General features: G+C 37.7%; 1 protein-coding gene across 1 annotated transcript in view; it reads left to right on the top strand.

Moving 5' to 3' along the window:
• Positions 1-2,378: 2,378 nt before the first annotated feature.
• LOC140229615 (octopamine receptor beta-2R-like) overlaps positions 2,379-22,701 on the top strand; it is a 51,393-nt gene continuing 31,070 nt past the window's right edge. The window contains exons 1-3 of the mRNA XM_072309862.1: positions 2,379-2,413; positions 6,309-6,497; positions 6,970-6,976. Of these exons, the coding sequence (XP_072165963.1) occupies positions 2,379-2,413; positions 6,309-6,497; positions 6,970-6,976 (231 nt within the window). The remainder of the gene's footprint in view (positions 2,414-6,308; positions 6,498-6,969; positions 6,977-22,701) is intronic.

Below are 22,701 nucleotides of genomic sequence, written 5' to 3'. Positions count from 1 at the left end.
AACAACAACAAATATCAGCACCCAACCCCGACACTCCACCATGATTAAAAAGTACAGCAAGAACCAACTGAAATCCAAAATTCCCCAAATTACGATATACAATTCTGAACAGAAAATGAAAAAAAAAAGAAATTTCTGTCATGATGAAACCAGATAAAATACATGAGAAAATAAAGCTAACAAGTCTTAAAGTAACAACCATGATATTCAAAATAAAACTACATCTACAATAAAACTAAATCCTTTCACAGATCCCACTGAAAAATATAAAATTACAATAAACTTAATATTCACAAGAAGAATGAAAATGATAGTATGTATATCGTATACGTCGATTCCCCTTACACTTACGTTATATACATAATTTCTGCAAAAAAAAAAAAAAAAAAGGTTATTGAGGGTCCACTACTTTACATGGCTGAGAGGATGTATTACCATTTCAACAAAAAAAAAAGTGAAGTCGTTCTCAGTAGTTTCCGTGTGCTGATGCGCGTCTTATAGATTCTCCTAGATGTACATCATTGAAGTGACTCCGTGGAGAAACTTGTGCAATTTGGCAAACTGAACATTACAATGATGTTAAAAATAAATACAAAACATTAAAGTATATAAAAAGAGTTGTGTAGACTCCAATGCATTAGCTACGAGCAAACATCGTTATATCAGATCATTTCTCCATAATTCTTATAGTATGATGGATTCTGAGACTTAGTTCGATTGGATGTATCAGGACAAAAATATAATCACACAAACATTTACAAAATTTGAATCAAATACAAAAAAAGATTTTTATAACTTAAATTTTAGCATACAGTGTCTAGCAGCGTGTAGTATCATGAAGGTAGGTTGTGTGTGTGTGTGTGTGTGTGTGTGTGCGTCTTTAACTTGAAATACTGATGAAAGAATACCTTTGTTACGTGTATTGATACAAAAGAGTTGCGTGGGCAAAGCATGGGGGAACCTGGTCGGATGGTACATTCGCAATGTTGAATATAAATTGCCTGTCTTGTTGACACATAGTTTGTACAGTCACCATACGGTCACTGGCAGTCATGCTACATGACTTGTCGTATGATACAGGAAACTCTGCAGGTATTCTTTCGTACATATGAAATAAAAATACGACTTCCATTCACTCTAAGACAAATAGGTTCAACTTTGCACATTAAAAATTTTGTCGCTCTGGGAACGCCTTTACCAGTGTCACATTTTGAGCTCCTTTAAAGGTGCTAAGTGGTCTGAAAGGTGTAATGTTACACCCGAAAGGCGCTCCAATATGACACTGGTATAAGGGTGCAGAGTTGAACCGTTTTTTTCTTTTTCTTTTTTCTTAGAGTGTAAAGTCCCATCACAAGCCTAGGCCGGGAGGAACTAGGCGCTCTACACAATGATTTCTTCACAAACAAACCTGTTGATGTCAACTTAGCATGGTAGAGAAATACTGGAGGAGAAATCAAACCCAAGACATCAAAGCCGTGTCAAAACAGTCATCTTAATCACAGCTGACCCCAATTCTTTGAATATAAGGTAGAGAGAAGAAAAAAATGAAAGGAACGTTACTTAGAATACAATATGTACTGTAGTATATGTTAAAAAATTGCACTTTAAACATGTCAATATTCATAATAAGACTTTCATATTCTATCATCATAAGGCAATAGGTGGATAAATAAAAATGAGTCACATTGAACGCTTTAGTGATACAACTATACATAACAGTTCGTTCCTCCTTTTGATATTTCAAAAATTCTTTCTAGTCTTTATGATTAAAAATATCCTGTATTTTCTTATTATTTTCCTTGTTCTCTAGCAGCTTCAATCACAAATATCTCAACTTAACAAAAATGGAGTTAGCTCGTTTTGCGATAACACTCTTCATTTTTTTCTGCCTTTCTCCTCTCCTTTCCAAGTGTGTGAGTGTGTGTGTGTGCGTGTGTGTGTGTTGACGTCCGTATTTGACATTGCTGTGAAAAATTATCTCATTTTGCTGTCCTACAAAATCTGTCGGTGTAAATGCATTATGCAACTTCAACTACATAATATAGAAAAAAAAGTATCATGTGCGTACAAGTACTTTCATAATCTGTAATTCGGTGAAATTCGGTGTTAAACGGGAAATGGTTGAACCGGTTACTTAGACCACTAGCATACAAGAATGCACTTTCACCACTGTTCACACAATGCACACAGACAGCCCGAGTCTATAAACGCATCCATTGTCAATGGGAAAAGAACGAAAAGAAAGTATCTTTGGGGGTCTGAGATTGAGTGTGTGTGTGTGTGTGTGTGTGTGTGTGTGTGTGTGTGTGTGTGTGTGTGTGAATGTGTGTGTACACGCAATTTCAAGGGTAGGCAGCGTGGCGCCAATATCACCAAAAATGGCGCCGACACCAGCGGTCATTCTGGAGGTGATGTAGTGCGGTAATTAACCAGTGATAAGTGTTGACATAGGGGTGCCGTGTTGACGTAGTCGTCAAAATGTTTAATGATTCATTCAGTCTTCATAAACTCTCGTGGCAAAATCCGCAACGAATCGTTGTCCGTTTGTCAATTACTGGAAAGAGTGAGACGGAGAAATGTAACTAAAACTCTTTCTTTCATTAGCAGCTGACGCTGCGCCACTCAAAAATGAGTGAACTCGATCGTATGCTATTCGATTCAGAGAATGCGAAATTATTGCCGCTGCATAAAATCAAACTCATTTCGCGACCCGATGTTTTGAGTTCCTCCCTATCCGTTACTATGCATCTTCCAAACTCTTTTTCCACTTAATTCTTTTCATCCATTCATCCACTACTGTCAGTTCTGATGTTTTGTTTTGTTTGTTTGTTTTCATTTCTTGACGACTACGAAATTCAGATTAATTCTATGTTAGGTTAATTTATCAGGATTGTGGTTATCAACATCTGTATTAAAGAATGTACCAAACGTGGGCATAGAATGACAAGCGCAATCATCTTATGAAAGACCGATTAATTAACCGATGACATCAGTAGTTCGAAGAAAATTTGATTATGCCATCGATTAACAAATTGCGACTTCACTGCTGAAGGTAATTATGAAATCTGACGTATGAAGGTTTCTGTTGCGGAGGTGTGTGCGGGGGACGTTCCCACCACTTCACCGGATATGCCTAAGGATTGATTACCACGAGAAGTATACGTTTGTCAGCAATGTGTTGATAGTTTATTTCAGTCAATGAGCTTCATTCTCTAACAATTCATTCAAAAGCTAATAATTGTCTACCAATCATTATTGAACAACTGCCGCAAGATTCTTATACCCGGCAGTGAGGTTTGGATTACCGACTGAAGGAAAGTCTAAATTCATTTTCAGAGCCGCTCATTATAAGGGTTTGTCATAAAGACTGTAAGACGAAACTAATTTTATGTAACACTGTGTCACTCTCATGCTTCGTATTTGAGGTATTTAAAACGCTGTGTGAAATCTCCTAGTCCCTGACTGTAACAAGCAATATTTTAACTTATTAGAATAAAATCAACGTATTAATGAACTATTATCTTCGAGAATGTGTGTAAATACAATTATCAATATCATTCTTCCACACTATATTGAGAAACATGGATCAAACACCCAACATTTTTTCAATAGTGGTGATTATCTCATCGTCTAGATTTTCTTTTTCGGTCAAGCCCTTTTTAAACGTATTCATCTGTGTTTTTCAAGATTATCGAATGTTATTTTGTTGAAAAACCTGCTTATGTGGTGTAGTATCTTTAAATTCGGAACTAAAAGTTATTTGTTACACACATAGTGTAATGCCAAGCATTCACAACAATAATGATTACAAGTCCACAGAACAAATCAGATTGACGCTTTGTGATGCCATAATTATAAAAATAAACTTCCATTACCATTTCAATCTTCAGTGCTGGTGCTAAAATCGTCCTTGTGCTCATTATCAAGATGATTGTTCTAACTACCTGCAGTGTACGTAGGGACATCAAAAGTGCTTTACAAAAGCATGAGCAGTAGAAGTTACCGCATAGGACAGAAATTGCTCGAAAGGGCACTGTTTATGGATGTCTTCACACATGCAGTCAGCTTCGCATGACTTAACGAGGGCGCACGTCACCAAATATCTGATGCTGACAACTCTGTTCCTATTTCTGCCCTTTCTCCTCCTAGCTATCTACTCCTCCTCCTTCTCCTTCTCCTCCCCTCTTCCTTCTCCTCCACCTCCTTCTTCCCCTCCCCCTCTCCTATCCCCCTCCTCCTTCTGAGGTCTTCTATTAGTGCTGTAACAATTTTATGTGTTTGATAACATGGTTCTTTTTACATGTGTATAACTCAGTACACTATAATTTGAGCTGGCGCTTGCCCTGTCGCCTTAATAAAGCCTTTGAACCATTGTGAACTGGATTTATTTGAGTCTGCAGTCTATAGTGTTTCCATATCCTACTAACAGTCCGCGAGGCCCGATACCAACAACAACTATCACAGGAATCTCAGAGGAACATGCCTTCTCACACTTCTCCATCCGAATACAACATCACATTCACGAGCTCTTAACAAATTTCACCATGACGACTATTTTCCGGAAAGAAATCCCGTGACAGTACTACGCCGATTGCACCTAATACAACCTTTACTACCTCACCTCCTGGTACAACCTCTATTGTTGACCGTTGCCATCACACGATCAACTGATCGCATTTGATCGCCGAGATATTTCTTCCTCATCACTGCCTTTTTTGTTTCACATCTTCTGTTCTCTCTCTCTCCTCCCATCCATTTCTCCCTTCTTTCCTTCTTCAACAAGTTCCTTGTTCTCGTGATCATACTACTTTCACTTCTTTCTCTACACTTTTCCGTTGGCATCGGACTGTGATGAAAATATCACCGCCCTGTGCTACGGATCACTCCTTTGGGAATCCATGGGTTCGACGGCGAGGCCATTGAAGGCATAAAGCCACTGATTATACTCTCGACTTGATGGTGAAAGTAATTAGCCCATGCCACTCATCGGTATCACTTTCGCGTCTCGCGAGTCCCCGTTTCAGGTTCCAAATTTTGTGGATATCCGCCAGCAATCTTCAACACCCATGCCGTCTATAGCTTGTCGTAGTTCCTGGGACAAGGTTGTTCCCGTGTCACAGCCATAATATCAATTCATATTGCAACGATGACCTCATGGTGTCTTCGGCTCAGTGACAACTTTTGCCACACTCCATCCATCATCTTAATTTCTGCGTTTACCTGGATCTATTAAAGGCATTATTTACATTTTGCAGATGAAACAAAACCCAGCTTTATAGGCCTTCAAAACAATTCTAAAATGTTAGTCAAGGATTGAAACAATCAGTGTAAAAATGTTAATCAACATAAGTCACGTTAAGCATTGTTAAATATTCAAAATGTTTGACAACAGTGATAATAAAACTGTTTCTAAGATAAACCGTCTACAGTTATGGGGTTTTTGAGGAAAATAGCGATATCTCCTATTTTAGGCTTCATTAAAAAAAAATTACATGATAGGATGTTTTGTGATACAACTAACCCACACATAGATTATGCATCAAAATGTGATAGTTCGAACATTTTTAAATCACTGCTCCCAATGATAAACAGTACCTTTAAGCTCTCGAGTATCTTGCTTTTCGGTGTAAGCCTACCAATGTTTTCAACACATACAGCAATTGGAGTAAAAGATTAACAAAAAATAAAGAGACAAGTGATGTCAGATGTATTTAAACTAGGTCCAGAGTATGCATATACAAGTAAGTTACAAAAAAGGAACCTCCGCAGAGAATGACATTACACAAAAGTACAACAACGAAAGCATTACAAGCCGACATCATTACAACAGTACAGTTGTACCATGTGTACGTGTCTCAATAGTCATACATAATTATCTCTGTCTTTCTTTCTCTCTCTCTCTCTCTCTCTCTCTCTCTCTCAATCTCTGTATATAGGGATTATATTCAGTATACGTTTACAAACACCCACATGCATTTATACACAGTGTGTATGTAACTTCTATGTTCTCCCTCAGAGGAGCGTGTGTTAATGACCTGCTGAAAATGCAAGCAGATATCGTTAACGCGTGTACTCACGTGTTCGTCGACATAGCTGGTCGTGTAGAATGCATGGAGTCGTAAATATACTCGTAACTTTTGGGCGAAGCTGCTTGGTTAAGTAAAGTGCCGTTGGTATATGAAAGCTGCAATTATCACCACAAGTGTAATCGTTTGTATATCTCCAATCCAATGTGGACTTCAGCAGGATACATCGCTCTTCCTCAGAAATGGTCAAAAATCTATCCTCTATTGACTACGTTGTCTCAGTTGCGGTTATGATGATGATGATGATGATGATGATGATGATGATGATGACGGCAATGATGTTGATGACGGCAATGATGTTGATGACTACTTCGGGAAGGACAGCTGTATCTGTGGAAGTGATGACTTCACGGAGGTGGCGTGCATTATGTCAGCACAGAGCAGCAAGATTTCCTCCGCCAGCAAGATAAGGTCTCCAAACGATCGCACTAATTTATGCCTTAAAGAGGAGAAATCGCGCTTAAGGCCATAGTCTAATGACGTTATTAGGGTAAATTGAGAAAAGCGAGATTTGATGGGGAGCGTTCAACACAAACACACAAACACACACACACATACATACAAACGCAAGCACTTTCATATATACTACACACACACAAACACACACAAGCTGCATCCAAATTTTCTGTCGAATTTGATGATAAGGCACATATTGAGTGACTCACACACTCTACAGATCGCTTGGGCTTACCAAGTGATGTACAATGACTCACTGTGAACGGAGGCCCATTTACCCTTAACGTTCTCCTCATCCTATATACCAGCTAACCACCCCTCCCTTCATCCCATCCTGATTTAGCTTATCATCGATGCACTGTGGATCACAAATCGCGAAAGCCAGTTTATCTCTACGGAGGTCCTGATGCTCCCATAATCCCTGCAGCCTCACGGTAATACTCGTGTGTTCCAAATTCCCTCTCGGTTTTTTTTTTTCCTTTCTCACTCGTTTGCCATTTCCAATCTTAAATAAAAACCAAACTGCCCATGACACATGGATTTAATCTACCTGATGCGTGGCGATTTTGCTAGAGAGGTATGACACACATTACGCCTGCCATTAAGGTTTCAGGAGGATTTAAGCTGTTAGTCGTTTTCTCTGTTAGTAATTAAAAACTTCGACCGCTTGACTTGCATGAAATCTTATACATAGGGATCACCCAGGAATACATCTTAAGCATGGATAGCTTTGACAATGCTGAACAGTGTGGGTTATTCGATACGTCTACAAGGTCAGAAAATACAAATTTATGACGTGATTCTGACTGGTCAAAAAGCATGAGCAGAGAACAAATCGGTGGATCATTAAAGGAACTATATAATACAAATGCATGTTGACTTGTGTAATTGATTCATAATACCCTCACCCTAACGTATGTGTTCAAATCCGTGCCATATGCTTTAATTTTTCTACTATTTGTCTTCAGAATACTCGGATACATGCACAAGAGAAAACATTGCAAACCAAGATTCTGCCAGTGACATCATCTGTCAGTTATTGCTAAAGTAGTAATATGATTAACAAAAGACATTGGAATTCACCTTTAACTAGACTGGGTATAATTACCTGCATGTTTCCATGTTATCAGTGTAATTAACAAAACACATTGACAGATGATGTCACTGGAAGAGTCATGGGCTGGAAGGATTGTTTTGTTTAATTTATTTTTTTGTTTGCTTGTTTGTTTGTTTGTTTGGGTTTTTTCCCTGACATCTTGTGCTACTTCGTATGGTCAGTGTAGGATCCCTCCAAAAGTATACTATTCACTTCGGGGCTGCGCCCCTCGATCAGTAGCCCACAGTTTTAACCAGAAACTCTCAAGGCAAAGTATATTTGTATAATATACATATCATGCATTAGGTTTTCTTTTGGGAACATAATTGTAATGATGATCACGATGTCAAAAATCAATACTAGCCAACATGCATTTCCATTGTATGGTCCCTTTGTCCATTCTAGAAAGATGCATGTTGCTGCTTGGTACTCACTAAAAGTGAATGCACGCAACTAAAAGTGACAATTATGTAATAATTAAGTAGTAATTATGCGAAGATGGAATGTTGTTGCATGTTGCTGCTTGGTACTCACTAAAAGTGAATGCACGCAACTAAAAGTGACAATTATGTAATAATTAAGTAGTAATTATGCGAAGATGGAATGACGCTATGATATTGATAATAATAATGAAAAACAGCCCAACAACATTACTACCGTATTCATAACACCTAACCGTTAATCTACACCCTACAAGCAATGCTTCTTTGAAGGTTCCTCACATTTCGCATGTCTAATTGTCTTTATTGCTGCATTCGGCAATTCACCCATTCAATTTTTCATTTGTATGGTTTATTTTTTGTTGAAACGTGGAATATGGAACAATAAAAACAAACAAACAAACAAACAAAACAAAATAACAAGATATAAGTCATGATTTAATGCATTGCCTGAGTTTTGTAAAATTAGATTTGATAGTAACATCATGGATGGGAGTTTTAATCATAGGACTATGACTAGACTATATTACGTGCAAACGACTTAACGACTGGAAACTGGTCAGTAATCAATACAATCCATGTACTCTAAAAGTTTTTGAACCGATTTTAACCCTTTGCATGTCACACTTAATCTCCTGTCCATTTTTATGTGTGAAATTGCACATCAATTGACTCATTGGAACACAAAGGGTGAATTGTTGTGTGGGAGTTTGTGTGTGGGTAGGTGGTTAGGAGTCACAGTCCTGATATGATAGTCTGAGGAAAAGCGTCCTCCAAGATCTTAAAGGACAAGTTCACCTTCATTAACATAAGGATTGAGAGAATGTAGCAATAATAATAGAACACATCATTGAAAGTTTGAGGAAAATCGGACAATCCGTTCAAAAGTTATGCATTTTTCAAGTTTTTGTGCAGTCACCGCTGGATGAGAAGACTACTGCAGTGTATGATGTCACATGCGTACAACAATATAAGGAAAATATAAAGAGAATTTCACAAAATTTAATCTTTTGAAAAAAGTACACATTCCCTTGACTAGTTACTGACATATGTTATGGGTAATATCATTCCCATTGCCTTTAGAAAGAGGCAAGTCAAGTGCTCTTTTATTATGCGAAAAAAGTGAAAATATGTTGAATTTTCTTTATACTGTTGTACTCATATGACATCACAAGCCTTAGTAGTCTCCTCATCCAGCGGTTCCAACACAACAGTTTTAAAAATTCGTAACTTTTACATTGATTGTCAAATTTTCCTCAAACTTTCACTGATGTGTTCTACTAATATTGCTGCATTCTCTCAATCCTTATGTTAATGAAGGTGAACTTGTCATTTAAACTTTTTTGAGAGCGACTCCCGCCTACGCTTATTATGTGCATTTAAACCATCCAAAGGATCCGGATGTCTCAGGCTTCCGTGATTTACTTGGAAAGCAACGTTTATGCAGTGCGCTGCTTCCCCATAAGTATCGCCCTTCACCACTCCCACGTGTTATATCAATGTGAAATCTTGGGAGTCTGCAAACGTCTGAAGGATTCAATTGCAATAGCGCGCCATTAGTATTGGGCGGATTGCACGCCCATGTCTCCACAGTCATTGAACATTTTGTGCCCAAAAAAAAAAAGTGTGGCAAAATGAAATCCCGCGAGAAATGCATGTCCGCTCATCCAATACATTTTATACGATGTCACGCGCATATGACATTTCGTATTCCCGGTTGCAAAGCAGTACGATCAGCTACGAGGGAAATTTCTCTTCACTCTCATTTCTTTGTCACTCTCTAAGCATTCACCCCCAGTATGCATAGATATACAGTCAACATGTATGTAAATTAACTATTGCGGTAAGCAGGCTTAATAATCACTACCAAAAAACAAAACAAAACCAAATCAAACAGTTTAAAAATGCAATGTTATCATACAGAACAAAATTGTTGAAGGTTAGATACTTATTTTGAACGGATAATAATGTGATGAATAGCCCAAAGCCAAGATAGAGGTGGAAAATTACATATCTATCACCAACAGGTTTTCCGCTTATTCTTCTATGGAATATGTATATATAATACATACAAAAACATGTGTCTTTACATCTTTATATTTCCAACACTAAAGCAAAGTAAGCGCAGGCAGTACAAAGCGTGAAACCACATAACACGTTATACACACTTCACTAACCAACATTTTGGTTTTCTTAAACTGATGACAAGCAATTTGTGGGCGAATTGTATAATGCGACGCGACATAAGCGCAGTTATTATTCAGTACGTAACTGTGTGGAGCACAATACCGTTTTCCCCTATTTAGACATTCCTTGAACAAGGCGCTTTAGACTTAGTCAGTTTGGCTAATTAGATTAATCATGATCGCTGTACACCAGCAAAAGGATCGAACGCATCGTAATGAATCGTCCATTGAGATATTTTTCCTTGTGGATGATACCATCATATCAAACGTACGATGTCAATAATATAATGATTGCAGAATGAAACTTCGTAGTAGAGATGGAGAGAGTTTGCTGCTGGTGTATAGTAATGTGGTTGTTTACCCTAGCCCAGATTTTTTTTTTTTTTTTCATGAAAGCAGACACTTCAGGACATAGAATTCCACTACGGTCGCATGATTTTGAATATCGTGAGCGAGCGACAAAGAGTGTTTGTTTGTTTGTTTCTTTCTTTCTTTCTTTCTTTGTTTTTCTGTCTGCCTGTTTGTTTCTTTGTGTGTTTGTACGTGTGTTTTAGTTGTGCATGATATTCAAGAGATGTGCTGATTTCAAAACAATGCAAGGTTGGATTTTTGAAAGAATTCTGAGTTAAAAACATTATTATGATTTGGAATATTTTTGTACTTGTGTCGACGGCTAAAGTGGAAGGGGTTAAAAAGATTTTTTTTTTTTTTCAGAGGCACGTGCTTTCCCATACCGGCTTCTTAATTATTCTTCCTCCGCTTATTTCATCTTTCTAATTGCTTTTAAATTAAACAACCTATGACAACCTGCACAGACCTCAAAGCTGGAGACCGTTAGAAATGTTTGCTGTGAGCTGCAAATTATGAAAATTTCCAAGGAAATTACCCACCGCCTCAGGGGCGTGGTCAACGCCCTAGTGTATGCTGGCGGTGCGTACACCCCGAAAAAACACGCGGAAAGGCCCAATTACTTGCATCTCCAATATTAACCGCCGTGACGAAAGAAGGAGTTGAGACGAACAGTAAATTGTGAGGGGAAATCAACTGCACACCAGTCACCTTCCTGGTCTCAGAATCAGACGCAAAAATCTTTGGACCAGACAAATACGGAATAGAGAGAGAGAGAAGAGAGAGATATATCTGAAGAGATAAAAGAAAGAGAGGGAAGGCAGGGTTGTAGAGAAAGAGAATGAGATTGTAAGGCTATATACCCGGACCTGCATTTGTTGACCTGACCTGGAATTTGATATCATTCGTTACTGAAATATGGTGGTACGCCATTTTCGAGTAGTGATTTCTGAAGAAACAGATTTGTGGAAGTGACTTCACGCCAATTAAAACAAAAAGAAGAGGGTCGTGATTTATATGATATATTGACGTTATGATGTCATACAGTCTCATATATTAAAGAGGGAGAATTAGGGAGGTGACTAACATGACGCTTTAACATGTTTGATATGATAACACACAATACACACACACACACACACAGACACACAGCCACACAATTCTTCTCTGCTAATATGTTACGACAAAGTTCAATGTGATGTTTAATGAAAGCACATTGCAAACCTAAGAAGTCTTTTCTTCAGGAGAAAAACGGGAGGGTTGGTGATCGAAATTTAAACGTGAGGAATAATGGTCATATATATATATATATATATATATATATATATATATATATATATATATATATATATATCGTTTTGTAGAAATCTGTTCTCCAGTTACATGCAAACTTACTTAACCAAGAACTGATAATGTTGTGGATTCCATGACTTGAAAAAAGAAGAATCACTCAAGGAATGTTATACATAATTATCAGACTTAAGTATACACTGTAAATTTTTTAAATGTGTGAACAAAAGAAAAAAGCAAAACGTCTTTTTCTTCCAATTAAGGGGCTTAATATAAGTATGTAGACATTCATTTCAACACTATATTTGTCAATACATCATCAAATTAGCAGGCCTCTACAGTGGCCCATTTGTTGAGAATTCAAACGCTCAATATCTTTCGTCATTTCACATCGACATCATCTTTTTGTTGCTGCTGTTTGTCCTACAAGTTCGGTTTCATTTTTTTCTCTCCCTCTAATTTTCAAGAGGTTTTGACTAGACATTGCTAGATCCGCAAATGCTATCCAGGCAGTCGCGCGTTGGGCTTGATTACAAGTAGTAAGTTAAGGTCAAGAGTTTAAGAGTGCTCACTTGGCTCGAAAAGTGAGGGCTTAGGAGTACGCTATAAAAAGCAGTTTAAGTTATGCTTATGCGATTACCAATTGCATACTGTCACGATATTGGTACGTTTATATCTTGGATAATTTTGAAATGTTACTGCAACGACAAAAAGGACATTTACCATGTAACACGTATTGGATGTATCACTTTCAATGTTCAATCATTGTACATACTACCGAGGAACTATACTTTTGTTGCAATTTCCGTTTAAAAGAACAAGTTCCTCATTGCACGGATAAATTCATATGTATATCATGATGTCAACAAAATCAATATAATTATGTGAAATCTTTACAACGGATTTACAGCTACTAGACGAGCCAGAGATATAATCACTTTTTTTCGGATACTGTTGTGCTCTTTCGTTTTGTCAGGTTTTCATTCATACTCTTTGTGCAGCGACAATGTAACTATCTACACTAAATTTTGAAGTGTAACATGATATTAAACAAACAATAATGGCAACTATATTTCTTTAAGAGTGCACAATCTTGTCGTAGCGGTAAAATTTCCTAGAAAGCAGTTGTAATTAAACAATACAAAAATAAATTAATGATTCCTATAACATCGATAGATTTGTTTTCTATCTTGCCCATACATTAATGTATATACTTGTACGTATTCTAATCAGGTCTGTGTGTATATCATAATATGATATGATATAATATAATGAAACATAATATAATATAATAAATAATTAGGAATTATTCATATATGACTGTATTTCATTACAATAATATAGTCACCCTTATCATAAGAAATGAGTCTATTTGATTTCGTATAACTACTTATTTGCAAAAGTTATGTTGCAATTATACTTTATTGGAAATGAAAAGGAATGAAATGGGTATATAAACAATATTGTATATATATATATATATATATATATATATATATATATATATATATTGTTTATATATAGTTTTATTCCTGGAAGACAAATGTTTTCAAGGAGTTTCTGTACTGATAGAATTACCAAGTAATTCACATCCTTTAAATGAAGAAGAATGGAGTTCCCCAGGAATCGGAGGAAGAAGTTATGAGGAGCTCCTATTTCGGGACCACAAAGTCATTCTGGTTGATCGACTGGTGGAAACAGTCACATTGCTGCATGGAGGAGGATTACTTCATTGACAACTCTCCTCATCAAAGACTATGAACCTATGGGAGCCTCATTTCATGTCGCTCTTTCAAAGGAGCAGCGAAAAAAGGGGTAAAATTTCTACAGTGGCAACATAGCAACAGTAATGAAGATTCCTCATGATAACTATAACTGCGAATTCTCTTCCGATCTTCATTACGGAATGGGAAGATGAAAGTGATAATTTCTTATCTTGTTTTACGTTACTGTTCCATCTTGACATTTTATTGTTTGTTGAAGTTTGCCAAAAATAAAATAAATGATATCCCAATTTTTTCTCAGTACTACTAAAACCTTTATCGTTCTGTTGGCTTCATTCATTCGTCCTATTAGATTTGGCGCAAATTTATGAAATGACTAAATTGAATTAAATTGAATTTAGTTCAATTTAATTCAATTTAAAAAAGCGCATGCATCAGGTAATCGCTTGATATTTGCTTGATTAATTCTTCTTATGGAGTAAGCTTGGGGCAAACTTATGAAATGAATAAATGCTATTAGCCACTTTCACTCGCTTTCCAAGCGTCTTAAATGCATAAGCTCACCTAAATTAACAATTCCTGGTGGAATGCATATTCAAACACAGAATATATTCGTGTAGTCCTGATGACCCAAATTGCCTGTCAACTTAAACTTGGGAAGCGTCTGTTTAATTATTTTGCATAGAATCATTAACAACATTTTCTTCTGTTAATGTCCTATATTATTACCAAATGATAAACTATATATCTAATGAACACCTTGTTCCTGTGTGGTGAATTACACGATCATCGCATCATAGATGTTAACCCCAGTAGGGAAAAAAAAGAAAAACAGCAACAATATGCCTGATATCAGAATTGACCTTTTTTGGCATGCGCAAAGAGGATCTATAAACAATGGCTTATTAAGTGATGCAAATCGCATATAATCTTTGCAAAGTGACTGTGAAACATAAGAAAGTATGAAGGCTTCATGCATTGCCATATTTACAGCACACACATACACCCAAACACACATGCATGCACATGCACACATATTATACCGACGTATAGATTATTGTCGAGCAACGCATGGATTAATGAAAACCCTATACACCGTGCAGGCTTTTTTCTCGTCGCGATGGCTCTTATACACCTCTTCTATCCCAAATCAAATTTCGAAGTTGGCACGTGTTGAGTGAAAACAGGCCTATTTTGGGACAGTCGAGGTCTGGCCTCGAATACCCTAATTCCTTTCGTATCCGGCCATTCCTAATGACATCTTTCTTTCCCCGTGCTTTTTTTCTTTCTTTTTTTTTTTTAGAACAGACAATGCAATTACTGTATATTTATAATATTTAGAAATAGAACAAATAATACGTGTAATTGTATATATATTTATATATATATATATATATATATATATATATATATATGTATGTATGTATTTCTTCCAAGCCATACCGACATCAATATTCTCCATTATTCATAATCAGCAGAAATAAGAGAATTTTGTTTCAGATAATTCTTTTGTTCTTCAGACTGAAATCGTTATTTTTGTACCTTTGTTTCTGTTTATAGATGTGAACAAGGCCTACTTGGAGGACAGTGCTCAGTGCCTGTTGAAATCTGGCTAAATAATAATGATAATGATAATCTTAATAATGATAACCAAAAAAAAAAAAAAACCTAAAAGAAATGATTATACATCCTCCTCTTTTCCAGCAACGTTGCACGTCTAACACTTTGGACTAGTATAAAAATGTTTTGAGCCCATACTGAGGAAGAAAATGGTACGATTTCTGGACAAACCGCTAGCCACTATACATGTATAGCTGCCCTCGAAATATCAAAATCAATTCCATTCTGCAATTATGAGTATTTGTATCGATCGTTATCGACCCATCTCACCCCAGTGGTATATAGGCGCATATAGACGCCGGTAAAGAGTCGCAGCCCCGCCCACTTTGCCACTTGCTGTCTCATACACACTTCCCGTCGCAAGTTTTCCACAGCGTATTTTCAGACAACGTCTCCATCCTTAATATACATCACCCTATATCCTCATTGATTTAATCACCGAGCCCCTTGAAATCTCGACTGCCCATACAGATCAAGGGAAATAAAGAAAAGCTGAGTTTTGTTCACGTGAATGCTACTCAAATTTAACATACCAAAAACCATAATTATTTCTTCCGAATGTTTGTTTGTCTGTTGTATAGGAAATTATGACACGGCATGCATTCAAATTCGAAGAGTCCAAAAAGTAACCTTATGAAAAAATGCAAATTGGCAACTCTGATTCAACTTTTACGGTCATTAGATACCAGGGCCCTGTTTCATAAAGCTGTTCGTAAAGTTACGAACAACTTACGAGCGACTGGTGATCAGTTCTGATGTGCCATACTTATCAGAATTTCCATAATTCAGCACAAGAACTGATCACCAGTCGTTCGTAAGTCGTTCGTAACTTCACAAACAGCTTTATGAAACACCCCCAGATGTAAGCATGGAAGGGGTCATTAACGGTAGGACAATGATACACTGACGTCATCATTCGTAAAATCTGTGACCAGGGTACCGGATTATTACTACGCTTATACCGTGAGTCTATTATTATATAGACTGTTCAATGATTTCCCCCGTCCATTTCCATTGTCCAGCAAACTGCCATTTCTGACCAGACCGAGACACAACACGATTAGCGAGGCAGCTGCACGCACAGGCACTGGCTTTAAAGTGTCAATATTCATTCCAATGAATATTTCGTGAAGAGATGAACAACTGACAAAAAAAAAAAAAAAATGTCGAGAATACGCCAATGAAAAAAAAACACAAAAAAAACAGAAATGTATTGTTCACTTAATATCATTCACTACCAAACGAGTAGTATTAGTGCATTATATTTGTAGGTATACTAATGTGCACAGCCTACTTCGATTATGGTGCGCGGTGTCCTCTATAATCTACCGTTTCAGGTTTGTAATGGTCAATATTCATCCAGATCGTCATTTCAGTGAAATCATGTGCATGCATATAACACTGCTTGGATCTGCCTGGCACCTTGCCTGGGGCTTCAAGCATGCATGACAGATTTGAGAAGCAATAGGTTTGGTTACTGAGACTACTCTCACTGTCCCTTCGATTTCGCATTCTCCGCGTGAGCTTGATGAAATGTTAACGTCATAATCGCCATAGATAAGTTCTGTCTACACAGGCACCACCGGCATTGGAAATGAACCAATGGCTGCCGTGATACGTTCACTCCATGAGTCAGTACAATGTGTTTATGTCAGCAAGCATAATATTCCTATTTACTATGCGCGCTTGCCGGGTTTGTTTGTTGCCATTTTTATGAGGTTTTTTTTTTTTTTTTTTTTTTTTTTTTTTTTTTTTTTTTTTTTTTTTTTTTTTTTTTTTTTTTTTTGGGGGGGGGGGGGAGGGGAGGGTGGGGAGGGGTCGTTCATATATTAATACGTGGACTATACAACAGGCAAAGTACACAAATGGCGCAACACTCCCTGACAAGAGCTCAATTCACTGCTAGAGTGATTTTGGTTTGTCAGTCCTATACGCCAATCACGTAGGGTGATAATACTATCACGACCTTATGATTAGTTTAGATAATGGTGTGGCTTTGAAACAAAAGTGCAACTAACATCTATACGTAACTTCTGAAATATCCCCTCAAACACAACTACACACACACGCAACACACACACTCACACTACACACACACACACACACACTCACACACACACACACACACACACACACACACACACACACATACACACACGATTATCTTTCGTAGACGAAAAAGCATCGTCCAAGTCTAATACTCCGAAATCAACATCTGCACATCAAAGAGTGATAGTTGTACAGCAGGTGTCGCGATTATTTGCTGCTTAATTCACAATCGTGCCGCCTTGAGTAATCAATTCGAACTTTTTTCTAGCCAATTTTGAAACGAAATGAAGTAACCGATATACCAGTGAAGTTCATACTGCGTGGGACCTTGAATGTAGCATTTAGTCTTTGAAGTTGTACTTGAGATATTATGTGTACCTTCAAATGAAAGGACCCTCGCAGAAGGCAGGATCATGTTCTTACAACTGCGTTTCATTGCACGGGCTTCGCAGGGCCCTTGGTTATTACGCACGACCTTGGCACTTTGTGTTTTATACGAACCTAACTTATCGCGGTATAGATACTGTGTCCTCGTTTCGTTGACGTATACAGCAGGCAAATATGTGATGTATTTAATACTCCGTTGTTGTCGCGCCTACGCTACACATGGACAAAGACAGAATGCAGATAGCTCTTGAAAATGAGGCTCCCATATTATTATTCAAGATTTTGGATAAGTGAACCGGAAGTGTTTTTTTTTTTCCTTTCCTGAATTTTGTTATTTCTTTTCCTTGAATACTACTACTCTCAATATTTACGATGCGATCCGATTTAAATTTTGTTAGTTGGGGATATTTTGCAAATCACTGTAACAACACTTAACCTTTTGATATATTACAACAGCTGTGTAAATATACAAGTGTAACAGTGTAATGTAGATTAAAACATGGCATCTAGGGCATTTAAAAAAATACATAATATATGTAAATACCGTATGAGGTTTTTCCTCTGCCATTAACTAAAAGCAAGCAGCGCAGTGAGTGGTAGGTATTTATGTGCACACTTCGTCTAGCTTGATACACCTCGGGGCTAATTAGCTCTCATAGAGGAGAGTCGAACTGTACGTAATAATATGTGACTGGTGTGCGGTCACGTGGTGTACCCCTCGTCTGTAGGTAGTGTGCAAAGCGAAGTCCCCGTGGCCACCGAGCCACGGTTCGCTGATCTCATTGTGCGATCTAATGAGCCAGAAAGGAACCGAGAGTGTTTTGTAACGTGTATGACATTTCATTATGAACATTCTCGTCTGGGCCACAGTCATGATAATACATGTATATCCTAAGCTGCTATGTATGCACAGCCAAGCCTCTGCATGACCTGTCCATACACTTATCAATCAGTAGCGCAAGCGGGGAATGCACTTATCTGAGAAGGCATTCGCTCATTGGTTAGCCTTCTTGTTTCATACGTTGTGTTTGCTTGATTAATTTCGAATGAGTATGTTCATTGTTTATTCGACTGATATACAATTAATCTGAATGTGTGACCATATCGCAAAGCATCTAATTCTCAGGCGCTTAACGAGAAAAAAGTGAGGCATTGGGAAATATAACTTCACTTCATGATGAAAATAATAACAGACTATTAAGAACATTGTAAGAAAAGTAGAACTTGTTGTCAGATAAAACTACTTTACACTCGTTGAATGAAATCAAGACTACAGTGGACTAGACGTTGGGGAATCAAGGGGAGTTGATATTCATCGCTTAGGTATTCCATGACATGCATGATGTCTATGATAGCGAGGCAAACAACTTCGATCTTTTTTTTTTTTTTACATTACAGCCAGTTTCATAATCAGCGCAGGACTAGATCATAGTCGTCGCACCATCACATGTACGCACTGAGTCAATAATATAAGTATAATTATAATACATGATAGGCATCACATGCTACGTATATCGACATATGCACGTGTAACACATGCAGTTGTAGATGCCATGGACACAACACGGACAGAAACATAACACAAATGCGTAATTCATCTACCTGTGCATGTATGTATAGTATACAGCAGATCATGGCCATCAGGCAGCCTAAATCTGTAATAACCACTGTAAAGGCGCTTTGAATGAAGTGAATAACTTACGTGGATTGCTGCTGGCGCCGATGTTGACAAAACATGCATATAGACATTACACGCTACATTATATCGACATACTGCACGTATACATGCATATATACATATATATATATATATATATATATATATATATATATATATATAGGAGATATGAGAAAGGAAGGAGAAATCCAAGAAAAGGAGGATATATATATATATATATATATATATATATATATATATATTCCTTGCAAACGTTACTTCCAGTTAAGATAATCTTAAGCTAATCTTTCTGGATGCAGCAAATTTGCATGTAATAACTGACCAAAAATGTGATGTTGCGAGAGATCTCAAAATGTTGATGAGCACTGGGTTAGATTCTTGACCCCTGACCCGTGAACAAAAGATCCCGGATTCGAATCGCAGTAGGCCCCGTTTCGTTCACTTTGTCCTTGTGGACCCAATAATGTTTACAGTGGATACCTGGTAGATATGTTAATGCTGGGATAATGAAAGCTGCAGTTCCCTCCGGGAGAGAAGCGCTTCATTGAACATGCATGCCCAGGGGGAAACATTTTTGATATGGTATTGATGTTTATGTACATTATAAGCATTTCATGCAAAGATATGTGAATATTGCATCCGGAAACACTATCACATGTTAGCTATGAGTGTGATGTATAATTTGCAGCTATACGAGTGATATATCTCTGTGGCGTCTCTTGCGTCCATCCCCCCCCCCCCCATCATCGACGTCAAAATAATGCCATCATGATTTAAATTCATTAGTTCAGACGTGTAAAGCCAGCGGAATATCTAAACAATATCCACATTCAGAATTTGGACGAATTTGATGGTACGCATGGCGGAAACAGTGATGGGGAATATACGCAGAGAGCATCACGTGAGTACGTTGCTGTCTACGTGCGATAGAATCATCAGAGAGACGAGCTGCACGCTGTACGCACGCAGTCAATCGCGTAACACCATCACAATTGTCAATGAAACAAGGGCATAGGATTGTAGCATCTCATGATCAAGACTTATCATAAAGGATCGTTCGACAAAAATGAAGGGTATTTCTTTGAACTTACCCGGCAGACCGACGCTGCGTTGATTTCACGATATACATACGGCAGGCCTGTCTTAAAAATCCAGTTTTGCATACACGGAAAGCGGTAGTCCAAGTTTGAGCTCCGTTTTCTACATCTACCGCCTGACATCGCCTCCTGTCTAGCAAATTCCACCCGATGGTCTCATCGCGCGCGCGGGCGCCGGAGAATAGTACGTAGGTCAGTGATGATATACACAACGCGTGTTCGTCGTTTCAGGTCCGACCACACGGTTGTGTTCGAGTGCCAATACGGAAGACACTCCGACACTTAGTACATATAATTAGAGAGAAGACGCGAGATATCTGCTCTGCGGGCGGGAAGAAGACAAACTAGTCTTCGTTAAAGAAATCGTCCATTATTGTCCTTGTCACAATCGTGAAGAATACTAGTACACCTTATCAGGCATCCACACAGCATTAAAGTTTTCTTTTTCTTTTTCCCCATTTTTTTTTTCTGTCGAGAAGCAAGGTTCCTCAAAGTAGATATAGGATTTCTGCTTTCTGTCTTATTGTCGTATTCTAGTATTGATTATCCTCGAAATTTACTGCCAGAACGAAGTGGGTTCGACGTTCTTAATGTAAGCTATTCAGATGAACCAGAAAAAAAAAGTTACTTTTACACAGTGACACGCCGAGATAAACAGGACTTATTGAGAAACCGCCAATATGCTTAAAAGATCCCCACATATTGCCAAAATAGATGCACCTTTCGCCAGTATATATCCACGTAATGTTGGCTCAATAGTGTACCGAATGCGACTCGGACACTTTCTCAAGAAATATGATTGAAGACCATGTGACCCGTTTCGTGCATGGGGACTATAGAAGAACAACATCTTCCTCAGCCCTAGTTTCTGCCCTAGGCTGGCACACCCTTCATAACCGTCGACTTCTAGCACAGTGTGTCCTATTCCATAAAATTCATTATCAACTGGTTTGCATCCCACACCCACAAGTCATCACACCTGCAACTTATATTGGAAGACATGACCACCAACTCAAGTACACAGTACCCACAGCAACCATCGACCCCTACAAGTTTTCACTATTTCCAAGAGCAACAAGACTGTGGAAGAGTTTGCCAGGCGCAGCTGTTCAACTCACCAACCCAACAGAATTCAGAGAGGCTGCACTCCAACATATCATCATAATGCAGCCTTCTTCTGGTTCCAGTGTCCTGTAAGGAGCCAACCTTATTTTTACTTGCACGGGTTCAACCACTTTTATTGTAAATATGTGGGTTATGATTATGGCACCTCTGCACCCTTGTTGACACACGGCAGGGATTGTTCATCCCGGTATAGCTTCAACGGAGCTGCAGTTTTGGGATTATTTCAACAAGCAACAAGCAACAAGCATGGTACTTACTTTTTTATCTCTTCTTTTATTTTATTGGACTGTTTAGCATCCTAGCCTTCACATCATAAGAATAATTTTCCAAATGCCGTCATAACATGATGCCAATCGCCTTTTTCGGCCAGACAACCGTACCTGATGTCTATTTTCGGTACTTTCGAAATATTCGTGGTTTGTTATTGTAGCCTCTAAAGTGATTCATTTTGATACCTTTTTCTGATACCTTGTCTACTAACATATTACATTTCTTTTGAACAAGGACTATTATAACAAAATGTTTTAAAACAGTTTTTTTCACAGTTTTTACATTTTCAATTTGTTTGCACTTTCACGTTTAAACATGACACAAACTGAGCACAATCAGACACATTAATGCAACTGTTACCTAGTACTATATTAACAAGTAGGAAGTAATAAGTGCATATTATGATGTTGAATATCATAACGAAAGAAACAGAAATTAAAGCGTCTTTTCAATGAGCGAAATTCTACCCAAATGATGTGAGAAACCTTTCCTGGAAAAATAAATGTGAGCTTGTATAGATTAGTTTCCTCATAGAGAGAGAGAGAGGGGGGGGGGGGGGAGATAGAGATACATAGACTGAGTGAAACATGGAAGTGGAACACGATAATTGCAAAAACACAAATAGGAGTACATTCTCACATTTCATTTCATTTCTTTATATCATTTAATTTCATTTATTTCCACATCCAAATGATAAAATTATTGCAAAGTAACATTGCCGATTTGTAGAAGGTAAAATGGAATCAAATACTAATGCAAACAAAAGCATGAAAAGATCCCCCTCTCTTTTTCTATCTCTCTCTCTTGAGGTCTGTACACTCACACATGATTACCAACACGGTAATACTA

The sequence above is a fragment of the Diadema setosum genome, chromosome 6 (genome assembly GCF_964275005.1).
Source record: "Diadema setosum chromosome 6, eeDiaSeto1, whole genome shotgun sequence".
Classification (NCBI taxonomy): domain Eukaryota; kingdom Metazoa; phylum Echinodermata; class Echinoidea; order Diadematoida; family Diadematidae; genus Diadema; species Diadema setosum.
The sequence above is the reverse complement of the archived record's forward strand: the minus strand, read 5'-3'. Positions and strand labels throughout refer to the sequence as shown.